Source organism: Macrobrachium rosenbergii, chromosome 7 (genome assembly GCF_040412425.1).
Source record: "Macrobrachium rosenbergii isolate ZJJX-2024 chromosome 7, ASM4041242v1, whole genome shotgun sequence".
Classification (NCBI taxonomy): Eukaryota; Metazoa; Arthropoda; class Malacostraca; order Decapoda; family Palaemonidae; genus Macrobrachium; species Macrobrachium rosenbergii.
In genome coordinates, this window is record NC_089747.1 from 39976267 (window position 1) to 39988616 (window position 12350).

The 12350-nt window shown below is 42.5% G+C and overlaps 1 protein-coding gene across 2 annotated transcripts in view; it reads right to left on the minus strand.

Moving 5' to 3' along the window:
• Window positions 1–9940, minus strand: part of LOC136840334 (perlucin-like protein) — a 36539-nt gene extending 26599 nt beyond the window's left edge. The window contains exons 1-3 of one of the 2 annotated variants that reach the window (XR_010853592.1): window positions 9792–9940; window positions 8485–9452; window positions 7411–8316 (exon numbers count right to left, since the gene is read on the minus strand). Coding sequence is in view for 1 of the 2 variants with exons in the window: in XM_067107028.1 (XP_066963129.1) it covers window positions 7411–8316; window positions 8485–8510 (932 nt within the window). In the remaining variant the exon portion in view is untranslated. The remainder of the gene's footprint in view (window positions 1–7410; window positions 8317–8484; window positions 9453–9791) is intronic. The other variant, XM_067107028.1, reaches the window with a different exon arrangement.
• Between the last annotated feature and the right edge of the window lie 2410 nt (window positions 9941–12350).

The following is a 12350-nucleotide window of genomic DNA, read 5'->3' on the forward strand; positions in this document are numbered from 1 at the left end:
GTATTTATGCCCTTTCTTTTCAGAGTTTCTTGCTATTTTTATATTGAAGTTGTAAATTAATGTACCAATTGTGTTTGTATCTTGTTTGTACTGTTATTGTGAATTTTGAGTGAACTGGGAATTATAAAAAAGAACTGTGGAACCTGTTACGTTCTCCCCAAGCTGTTTGGGTTTTGAATTTTTTGTGAGAGAAAATAAAGATATCAAGGAAGCACGCGTTTCCCTCTCTCCCGTGAGAAAGTTGAGTATTTGAGGAGATTATGTCTCACGATGAGGGGCCAGAGGCCCCAAATAACCTACATGGTGCCCAGAACCCGGGATCAGAAGGAAGTGATGAAGATTTTCCCGGATTTCCTGACATTTTGATGAAACTGAAAAGTCTTAAGCTGAAGAAAGTCGGAGCTGAAACATGGCTGCGTTGTGCTGCGAGAAAATTAAGTGGAGTTCTACAAGGCCAACCAAGCTGGCATGAGTTAACTAGCTTAATAGACGAATTCGACCACCGTAAGTCCAAGTGGGTTGAACTAGATGATGCAGTGCAAGACTTGATTGAAAATCCGGAAGAAGTCAAAAGGTTAGTCTATGAAGCCGACGATTTCCTCAGTGAGGTAGACCAAACACGCATTGCTGCTGCAGAAGTTTTAGAAAAATTAGGCAATGGTAGACTCGTGAACTTGAATAGTAGGGCTACTGAAGGCAGTATAATTTCTGCAAGTGAGCCTAGTAGTGAAGCACATAGTGTGAAATTGCCTAGGCTTGAGTTATTAAAATTTGGGGGGAAAATAACTGAGTGGATGCCTTTCTGGGATCAGTTTAAGGCTATTGTTGATGACAAGCCTATGCCTCCTGTTAACAAATTTATGTACCTGCGCTCTGTGTTGGAGGGCGAGGCGAGAAGAGTTATACAGGGTCTGGCTCAGACGGCAGCTAATTATAAATCAGCATGTGAACTGTTAAAAGAGAGGCATGCCAAACCAAACAAGATAATTTCCGCCCACATTCAGGACCTAATGCAGCTTGTGTTGTCAAGGAGATCGAAGTACGGCAATCAACTCTTGGCGTTGCGGAAGTTGCAAGACGACGTGATAGCCCATGTTCGCAGTTTGGAGGCTCTTGGGGTAGGAGGGGACCAATATGGGCTGGTATTGGCGCCCATGATCTTGTCCCACTCCCCCACGAGATTAGACTGGAGTGGTCTCGAAGTCAGCAAGAGGAAGGAGACCTTAAAGGGCTGCTGGAATTCCTACAACGAGAAGTTGAGGGGCGAGAAAGGGCTGAGGCCCTTCAGGGGCTGAACCACCGAAAGACTGAGGATCCCGGCGTGGAAACAAGGCAGAAAAAGCTCATCCAGGGTTCAGCCTCAGCCCTTCAAACTTCGTCAGAAGATAGTGCCTCTAAACAGCAGTGTGCATTCTGTGGAAAGCTGCATCCTAGTGATAAGTGTTTTGGTATAGTGAAGCTCACTCTTCATGAAAGAGAAAAAGCCATTCGTGGAAAGCGGCTGTGTCGTAAGTGTTTATCTCCTGGCCATTATGCAAGGGGTTGCTGGGCCAGATGTTCAAAGTGCAAGGGTGGCCATCACCACGCACTTATTTGCCGTAAGTCTGAGCGATACCCCTGCAACAGCTAGTGAGACAACCCCTGAAGGAGAAAGGGTGCGGGGGGAGAGTGAATCTGTTACACATGTGGGAGTGGCTCCTTGTGAGTCAAGGGCTAGGGCTATTAAGCAGTGTTGTGTATTACAAACAGCAAAGATAAAGGTTGTAGGCTATCAGGGTATAATCTCTGCAACTGTAATGTTTGATACAGGATCGGGATCCCCCAAGGACTTTCAAAGGGTCAGGCCCAAGTGGCTGACCTCTGAGTATTTATCATTTTCTGCCTTTGGGAAAGGGCAGATTTGTGTAGCATTTATGAAGTGATGAGTTTAGGGGCTAATAACCACAAATATAGCTTTAAGGTAGCTGAGATTAATGTAATTTGTCCCCCTTTATGTAGGACCAAGGTGGATCCTAAGTGCTTAGAGCCTTTTATGCATCTTAACCTAGCTGATGAGTATGGATCCAACCGAAAGATACAGGTGGATATGTTGATTGGATTAGATTTGTATTGGAAGCTGATGCTCCCTAACAAAATTGTGTGTCATGAAGGGCTTGTAGCCCAGGAGACTGTTTTTGGTTGGGTTTTGTCTGGATCCTCAATTAGGTCCAAAGATAACTATGATGTAGGTGGGCAACTGTTAACATTTTCTAATTTTCAGGAAGATAGCTTGAGTAACTTTTGGGATTTAGAATCTGTAGGTATTCAAGCCCAGGAACCACGTTCTGACGCTATTAAGCCTGACCCTCTCCTGGTGCAATTTGAGAAATTGGTAAGTTACAAGGAAGGCCGTTATGAGGTGGCCCTTCCCTGGAAATCAGAGTCTGTAAAGTTAAAGTTACTTGATAACAAACACCATGCCTTGAGAAGATTGGATAATCTGAGTCGTAAGTTAGATAGGGACCCTGGTCTGCAGGAACAATATTATACAGTGTTTGAAGAGTATGAAAAAGAAGGTATTATAGAAGAGATCCCACCCCATCAGTTGGAGGGTGGGTACCCAGTGTTCTATTTGCCTCATAGACCTGTGGTGCGGGAGGCGAATATCTCCACCAAAATCAGGCCTGTGTTTGATGGGTCAGCTCGTGGCAGTAATGGTGTGTCCCTAAATGACTGTTTAGAAAGTGGTCCTTCCTTAAACCCAGATTTAGTAGAAGTTCTACTGAGGTTTAGAAGATGGAAGGTGGCCTTAACTGCTGATATTACAAAGGCTTTCCTTCAAATTAAGGTGAGGAGGGAGGACCGTGATGTTCACAGGTTTTGTTGAAGAAAAAGGATATTGTAAAACATTTCCGTTTTGTAAGAGTACCCTTTGGAAATAAGAGTAGTCCCTTTTTGTTGAATGCCACTTTGAAATTTCATTTAAAGAAATACCCTCCCTCAGAGGTGGTTTCTGAATTGCTTGAGAATCTGTATGTTGATGACTGGCTTTCTGGGACTGATAGCCCTGCTGAGGCCTGTGCAAGATTTGATGAAGCCTGTGGTATGTTGAAGAAGGCTGGTATGTCCCTATCAAAGTGTACTTCTAATTATAAAACCTTGCCCATGACAGAGGATTCTATTGTAGAAGGTGTAAAGGTGTTAGGCTTACAATGGGATTCCTCCTCGGACTGTTTTACATTTAAGGTAGAGAATGTAGATCCCTTTGGGGATATTGTTTGTACTAAAAAAGAAATGTGTTAAGCCTAATTGCACGATGTTTTGACCCCTTGGGGTTCATATGTCCCTTTGTTATGCATGCAAAAATACTATTCCAAGAAATCTGGAGATTAGGTCTAGATTGGGATGAACCATTACCTGAGGCTATGCAAGGCAGAGTTAAGTTGTGGGTAGTAGGACTTTCTGTACTTGAATCATTGAGAATTAATCGTTACTTATTTTCAGAATTGTCCTGGAGAGATCTCCCTGCTATTGAACTTCATGCCTTTGGTGATGCGTCGGAAAGGGGGTACGGTGCTTGTGTGTATGTGAGAGTGCCCGAAGAGGGTAATTTCAAGGTAACATTGATTGCCGCTAGAGGGTAAGTTTTCCCTAGGCTAGAATTACTTGGTGCCTTATTGTGTGCTAGACTGGTTGTATTTGTGAAGTCTGCGTTGCGGCTGGTCCAGGAGGTTTCAGTTCGATGTTGGACTGATTCCACTGTTGCCCTAGCGTGGATTAAAGGAGAACCAAATAGATGGAAAACCTTTGTAGCCAACAGAGTTGTGGAAATTCAAGGATTGACTCCACCATCTTGTTGGCAACATTGTCCTGGAAAGGACAACCCGCAGACCTGATATCGAGAGGTGTTTATGCGGAGCAACTCACACAGTCTGATGTTTGGTTAGTGGGTCCTTCTTGGCTCCGCACCTCATCTCTCCTACTTAAGGAAGATGCGAGAGAGGGATTCACACGAGAAGAGCAATGTGAAACAGACACTGTTTGTGTTGCTGTTGAGTCTGATCAGCCCTTGTTAGAGTTTTCCCGATGGAGCTCCTTTCCGAAGGCACTCGATATAGTAGGTTGGGTGTTAAGATTTGTTGGTAATTGAAAAGCTTCATCCCTTAAAGCTGTTGGTCCCTTGACTTATGGAGAATTGATGAAAGCCAAGGTCAAACTGCTCTACTGTGCTCAAAGAGAGGCCTTTGCAAAAGAAATAAATGCTCTGGCTTTGTCTCAAACCCTCCCTAAGGGGTCCCCTTTGGTCAAACTTGATCCTTATCTAGATGAGGAAGGGTTGCTGACAATAAAGGGGCGCTTAGAGAATGCCGAATTGAGTTTTGAGAGTAAGCACCCTATCATTGTCCCTGGTACTTACATTGCTTTGTTGTTGGTTCGTTTCCAGCATGGATTGCTTAAACATGCTGGTGTTGCTGTGCTTGTTTCCACTCTGCGAAACAATTATTGGATCATTCGTCTTCGTCAGATTGCTAAGAGGGTTTGCAGAGAATGTGTCGCTTGTCGTAGATGTGAAGCCAAGGCCTGTTCCCAGCCGGTGGCTCCCCTTCCTGAGTTAAGAGTTAAATCTCCCCCTCCTTTCACTGTTACAGGTCTAGACTTTGCTGGTCCCTTATTTTGTGTTGATTTCTCCTCCAAGAAGTTGTATATTCTTCTTTTTACTTGTGCTGTTGTCAGAGCTGTCCACCTAGAGCTTACCGAGTCTCTCTCGGTTACTGATTGCAATTTGGCAATTCGTCGGTTTCTGACTAGACGTGGTGTACCTTCTATGTTCTACTCTGACAATGCTAAAACCTTTTTGGGTGCCTCCAACCTGTTGAAGCAACATTATGGCCCCATGGCCCCCAATGGAAGTTTATTGTACCTAATGCGCCTTGGTGGGGAGGCTGGTGAACGCCTCATTAGATCAGTGAAGGTTGCGTTGAGAAAGACGTTGGGCACTAAGACATTGTCTAGGAGTGAATTAGAAACCACTCTTCATGAGGTGGAGGCATGTATCAATTCTAGACCCTTGACATTTGTAGGTGAAGAACCTGATGTTGCTAATCCCCTTACTCCATCTCATTTTCTTATTGGTCGTTCAGCAGGTTTTCAGGTGGAACTGGCAGATGACTCTGCCTCAGGTGTGACCTCAAAGGATTTGTGTGAGAGAGGCTGTGCGTCTGAGTCAGTTGGAGAAATTCTGGAACATCTGGCAATCCAAGTACCTTAGAAACCTGCCTTGCATGGTAAAGGGGTTCAAAGCTGATTGTAATTTAACAAGGGGTTCTGTTGTAATAGTAAAGGAAGAAAGAGTGCCTAGGCTGCTGTGGCCACTTGGAGTTATTACTGAGTTGTACCCTGGAAAGGATGGAATGGTGAGAAGTGCCAAGGTTAAAACTAAACGTGGATTGTAACTAGACCTGTTCAAAACCTATACAATTTAGAGATTTCAGATATCAGTGAGGAAAGTGTTTGTAATTCCCCTGATGAAATAATAAAGGAAAATCCAGTTGTAGGGGATCCCATGGACCCAGTTGAATCAATCACTGAGTCTACTGTGGGTAAAACCCGAAGGGGGAGATCTATTAAAGTACCTGTTAAACTTGACCTGTAATTTTCAGGTTATGAGATTGTAGTGGAGGTCCTTATGATGATAGGAGTGTTGACACACTCCTATGGTGGGGAGGATGTTAAATGTATGTTTTTTGTCCAAAAGAATGCTCTCGATCTTGTGTTTACGTTTGTTAAAATGTACGTTTAGCGTCTAAAAGAACGCTCCCTATTTGTTTACATTGTATTAATATGTGGAAATTTAAGTAGATTTTCTGAGTATTGCTAAACTTTACTTATATGACAACTGTGGAGTGTGTTTAATCAGGTATATATGTGTTTGTGTTGCAAAACAAATATTGTTCCCCTTTATTAGGGTGATGCCTTAGGAAGTTACCCATTCCCCGTGCATTGACACCCACACCCTGTGCTGTGTCGTATTCATGCCCTTTCTTTTCAGAGTTTCTTGCTATTTTTTATATTGAAGTTGTAAATTGATGTACCAATTGTGTTTTGTATCTTGTTTGTACCGTTATTGTGAATTTTTGAGTGAACTGGGAATTATAAAAAAGAACTGTGGAACCTGTGAATTTTGAATTTTTTGTGAGAGGAATAAAGATATCAAGGAAGCACGCGTTTCCCTCTCTCCCATGAGAAAGTTGAGTATTTGAGGAGATTATGTCTCACGATGAGGGGCCAGAGGCCCCAAATAACCTACACAGCATGACCTGACTTCCCTCCGAGCTTAGGTGATACAGTAGGGACATAGAGGTCACTGTTCACTGTCACTGATTTCTGGTACTGAATCATCGGAACTCTCCTCACTTTGTAGAACAATGTCACTGTTAAAAGGTTTTATTTTTATGTTAAATGTTTTTTAAATGTTATATATAATAAAAAATAAACAATAGACGGTAAATTTACAGTTTCGGTCAAATTCACATTTCCGATATAAAATTACATTTTCCCTGGCTTAAATAGTGTACTTTCAACGAATCTGACCTTTATTTCTTCCGCAAATGATTAGATTTTGAGATATATGGCAGCCATGGGTACCGCTCTCAGTTTTGGGTGGTGCAACGCCGCTACGCGGCTTATGCACATTTTAAATGATTGTTGCAAGCTCGTATGTTCTGGCAAGCGGTAATATTGCGCTGTGCGCGCTTGCCACAGGGGTTACAGGGAACGAAATTTTACCCCTAACGTCTAGTTACAGTTTCGGTGAAATTCATGGCCGATACTGCAATGTTACCCTTTTCGTTAACCACTTCACTTACCTTAAATAGATGGTAGTACTAAATGTTCACGAAGAAAGGTATTCAAACCTGTGGAGTTCCATTGTAATGTCCATGGAAACGACCAATAGCCTCAAAGTAAGACAGAGAACACCCACTGCAGACGTGCACGACGGAATCCATGGCAGTCAACTGAAGCGCACTTTTGTAGAAAGCCGGCTTATTCCAAAATCGCAGTTAATTGGATATTCTTGAAACAAAGCAACCAATCAGGTTTCAGCATTTGTACCGTACTTATAATTCATAACGAAAAACAAAAGACGATTAGGCATTTTTACCCAAAATACATTGACAAAAAACAAAAACGCCTCAGCAGAAAAACTGACATGGCAGCATAAACGCATCCTTGCGATAACAACAAGGCACAATATTCATCGGCAAATATCTCCGTAACTCTTAATTTGCGGAAGATGCGAGTAAGTATTTCGTATGAATCATGACAAAAATATATGATAGCAAGTAAAAAAATATTAGATATCCGAATTTGACCGAAACTGTAATAATACCCAATAGACAATAATAATAATAATAATTTGGGAACACTTACCAGGAATTGGAGCACTTTTCACAGGTGTACTTCAGGTGGTGGGCACAGGTTGTCTTCCTGCAGTTGCTACACAATATTTTTGATCTCGCATTAGAGGAGGAAGGGCAAAGATGGCATCTCTGCCGCTTTTCAGAGCGTCCCAGGCCTTCATTTGTGGCAACGGTGATGTCTTCCACCTCAAACACAGAACAAATCAGGGATGAGACATCCCTTGGAAGATATCTCTTCTGCTGCAGGCGGTTGAATGCCCAGGGACGACAAAGTTCAAGCGCCAAATCCACAGCAAATTTTCTTCGGGAAACTTTGGCATTTTCTGGTCGGTGCCGATATATTATGAAGGCGTTATTGACCACGATGTTGAGTAGGCCAAAGAAGACACACAAGGGCCACCTACGGGTCTTCCTGCTGCAGGTCATGGCAGCACACAGCTGGTCGAAAGTGTCGACCCCTCCCTTGGTTGCATTATGGTACATGTGGATGTGCGTCTTCTGACGTTCCACAAGTGTGGGTTGATGGTGGACTGTGGATAAAATCTGCATCCTCTTGGTTGACTTCACACGTTGGCACATCAGGGTTGCTTTGTCTTCATAGTTGTAGACAGCAACCGACTGTCCCAACTCCATTGGAAATGTTAGCAATTCCAGAGGCATGTAGGGTTTAGGACGAATAGTGCCTACCAAGTGCATCCCATATTTCTGCAGGCTCTTGGCTAAGGGCAGGGATGTAAACCAGTTGTCGGTGGTAACAACACGCCCCGACGTCCTGAAGGGCTTGACCAACTCTGTCGTAAAAAACTCCCCCAGCGATATGACCCTGTCAGCACCAGTGGTCTTGCCACAGTAGGGGATTGAATTGCACATATAATGGGTTTCTGCATCGCAAGCCATGACCAATTTGATACCATACCTAAAGAGGAAAGAAGAAAACTAACATTAGTTATAAATCAAAACTTGAAAGATTTATAATGAAATAACAGAAATGTTGAAAAATTGTAAAACAAAAAAGTATTACTGATAATGATAATTAATGATACGAAATATTTACAAATATTCACAAAAGAAAACATTTACTTACTTTGCTGGTTTGTTTGGAATAAACATGCGGAAGCTGCAACGTCCCCTGAAGGCTAGCAGTTGTTCATCTACAGTAAGATGAGGCCCTGGAGAGTAGTTGCCTATGCAGTGCCGGATGACAGTATTCCAAACTTCCTGATATGGGCGAACTTGTCCGTCTTCAGACGGTCTGTCCTTGTGCCAGCATTATCAAACCGTAAGGACCTCATGAGGAATGCAAAGCGCCGCCGCTCATGGCACTCCTGTAGAAGGGGCATCCTAATGCTGGGGAGAACATCTCTTCTGCAGTGAGGTGGTTGTCCTTGCGTGCCCCTGCCATGATAAGCACACCAAGTAGTGCCTTCAGTTCCATGAGCTGGAGGTCTTTGAAGGTGGGGTTGTTTTGGCGTTTCACTTTATCACGCAAGGACGTGATTTTGTCACCTGTATGCATACACACTTCTGCCAGCAAGGGGTCGTTCATGAACAACGAAAACACCTCCAAGGGTGTCTCAGCAGTTAGTGTGTTTGTAGTAGGAGCCCCCTCCTCAATGTTGTCACTCCTTGAAATAGATGGCATGGCAGGGTTTGGCTCTGAGTGCCACACTGTTTTGTCCCTTCCTCTGTATATGTCTTGTGGTAACTTCCTGAGGGCTTCACCAGCTGCAGGATGTAGTGGTCCTCTCATCCTCTTCCTGCTTCGTAACTCAGAGGGGCTAAGGGGAAGGGCAAAAGCTGTTGCAGCCCTCGACGTAGAAGGCTCGTCCTCCTGGGGTGCGAGGCATTCCAACTCGTCTTCCAAGTCTTCATGAGTGACTTCTTCTACTTCCTCATCCTCCCACGTGTGGGCGTCGTGCAGGTCATCAAACACCCTGTCTGCTTCGATAACAATCTCAGAGGGGTCCTCCACATCACTGGTGTCATCCTCAGAAAAAAGCGGCTTATTGTAGTCGTCCTCCTCCACGAAATTTCTTCTCGACATGGCGAAACCTGAAAACACGAAAAAATGGAAAATTAGAAAAGTACCAAAAAAAACCACCCTGGCCATGAGCAATCTCCAAAATGGCAGTTGGTCTATGTAGAGCAACCATCCGCTAATATTTCCACCGAAAATTATCATTTCCACATAACAATGATGCAGCAATAAATTTTTACAAAAATTGAAAATCGTACAAGGTATCACTATAGTCCAAATAACAATGATGCAGCAATAAATTTTACAAAAGTATTGAAAATCACTTTTACTTACGTACAAGGTATCACTATAGTCCACATAACAATGATGCAGCAATAAATTTTACAAAAGTATTGAAAATCACTTTTACTTACGTACAAGGTAAGGTAGTGCTGAAATACACACAAAAGAAACTTTCGGCGCCGAAAATACCGTGTTCGTGGCGGACTTCAAGTGCGGAACGTCTACTCTCAATGTCAGCTCGACAAAGACTAGCTATTCCAGAAAAAGCTACCTGTCCAGGGTTAATTTGGTGAAGAAGAAATGTTTTCCTTGCATCTCCTCGCACCATACCGCCATTTTTTGAGCCAAGTATCCAGTAAATTATCGATTTATTTAGATACACTGCCGCAAAAAAATTGGGCGATATTATATACATAAATAAAGCCACGCTTAATCTAATTTGTCTGACACAGCTTTAAACGGCATAGGTTTTCTTGCTTTTGCTGAATATAATGATCAAATAAATGGATAACTGGCTACTTAGATCAATTCATGGCGGCAAAGAGCCAGAGAGATGCTAGATATCGTTCCCGCGCAATGAAGCCTTAAAAATTCTTGCCTGAACGAACGACCTACAATCGCATAGATGATGAATTTTGGAAATGAATGAACGTGAAAGGAGAGACATAATGAAACGAAGTCGACACATAGGCCGGAAATTATGTAAAGATAAGTTGTAATCACGGTTGTAGCACAGAGGCCATATCTAGATAGATAGACAGAGCTCGTTATCCCTTCCTAGGAAGAGTAATCAAATCCAGTTAAAAGAAGTCGGTTCAGCAAAAGGACAATATCGTTCACACTGTAAGAGAAATGAATTTATTATTAACCTTGAAAAGGAAGTTATGCAGTAGTTTCATTCGCCTGTCTTTTTTTTTTTAACGAATATTTAAGAAAAGTTGGAAAGATAAACACGAGGGAGTCTTCTTCGGGTGGATATCGATGAAGAAATTACATTTTGCTAAATCACGTTTCCTTCTGATCTTCATTGAAATCCGCTTAACAATGCGCTGTTTGGTTTCCAGAAAGCCGATTGCTCTCGAAATATTTTGAAGTAACAACAGACTCGCTAACTCTCACAGTCAATGGAATGGTAGAGAGAAAGGAAAGTCAAATAAAAAAAAAAAAGCAGAAACACCACTAAACGGGGAAATGAAATTTTGCCTAAATAAAGTCGAGAACTTGAGAACAAGTAACGATAGAGAATTGACTTTTAAAAAAGTTGCATAGCTTCAATAATAAGAATTTTTATGGAGTCTGAAACCATGGAAGAAAAAACAATAGTTAATTTTACTGAATAATATATATATATATATATATATATATATATATATATATATATATATATATATATATATATATATATATATATATATATATATAGAAACAACGGCAATTCGAGCAGTAAATCATAAATATTAAACCTCATAGAAAAAAGAAAATAACAGCTGCCATACATGAGTGAAAATCCTGAATTTTTAATCCACAAAGTGGGAGACCTTTCTAGCTATTATTAATCCATAGAGTAGGGGACCACTTCAAGCTATTAATTGCCCCGAAAGTAGGTCTCGAAAATAATAATTTAAAAAAACCCGTGAAACTTTATGAAAATTGCCCTGAAAGCAGGACTTAAAAATATGAACACAAACTCGTAAATATTACGAGAGGCCGAAAATTGGACGGGCCCATTGACTCCCACGAAAGTGGGCCTTGAATATATGACAACTCGCAGATATTACGAGAGGCCTGAAAGTGGAGGAGCCCATTCACTGCCCTGAAAATGGGGCTTGAACACATTACAACGCGTAGACATTACGAAAAGCCGAAAAAGCGAGGAGCCGTTGCAGAGGAGGGTACCCTCTCGACACCCCGTCAATGCCTCAGACCCTCAGTCTTTCTGAACCCAGCCGGTGGAACGACAGGCCGCGTACTCTCACAAATCGCGGCAAAGTGCAGGGCTAAGCGTTCCGCAGCGGGAAGATTTCGCCATGAAGGTAAAGTGGAACGGTGCCGAGTGTTGTTGAAGGTGGGAACGTGAGGGAGTGTTGACTGGAAGACCAGTTTTCAGGTGAATTTCCGTGTCCGGTATCGATCACGGTCGGCGACACGTGCGGCCATACTGTTTACATCGCGCTGGGGACCCCGTGTTCGAAAACGTTATATTCTTTTGCTCATGTCGTCGATGGTTTGTCAAGTTGCACGGTGGGTGGGATTAAAGGCACGGCGGACATTTACGAACTGCAGGGAATTGAAGCTTTGATATTGTGAAGCCTTTTATAATAATGGCGAAACAAGCGTGGCACTCTGTGCGCACAAGGTCAACCCACGTGTTGGGGATCTGACCTCTTGGTTTCAGAGATTTTGTAGGGCAGGTAATACCCTGAAAGGTCTCCAATTTTATGGAGTAATAGCCTGAAAGGTCTCCTATTTTGTGGAGTAGTAGCCTGAAAAGTCTATTTTATGGAGTAATTTCCTGAAAAAGTCTCCCACTTTATGGAGTAATGGCGTAGCTTGGAAGGTCTCCTATTTTATAAAGTAATAGCTAGATAGGTGACCTCTTTATGGAGTAACAGCTTGGTGGGTCGTCTATTTTATGGAGTAATGGCTGGAAAGGTCTGTCTATTTTATGGAGTAATGCGGGAAGGTCTCCT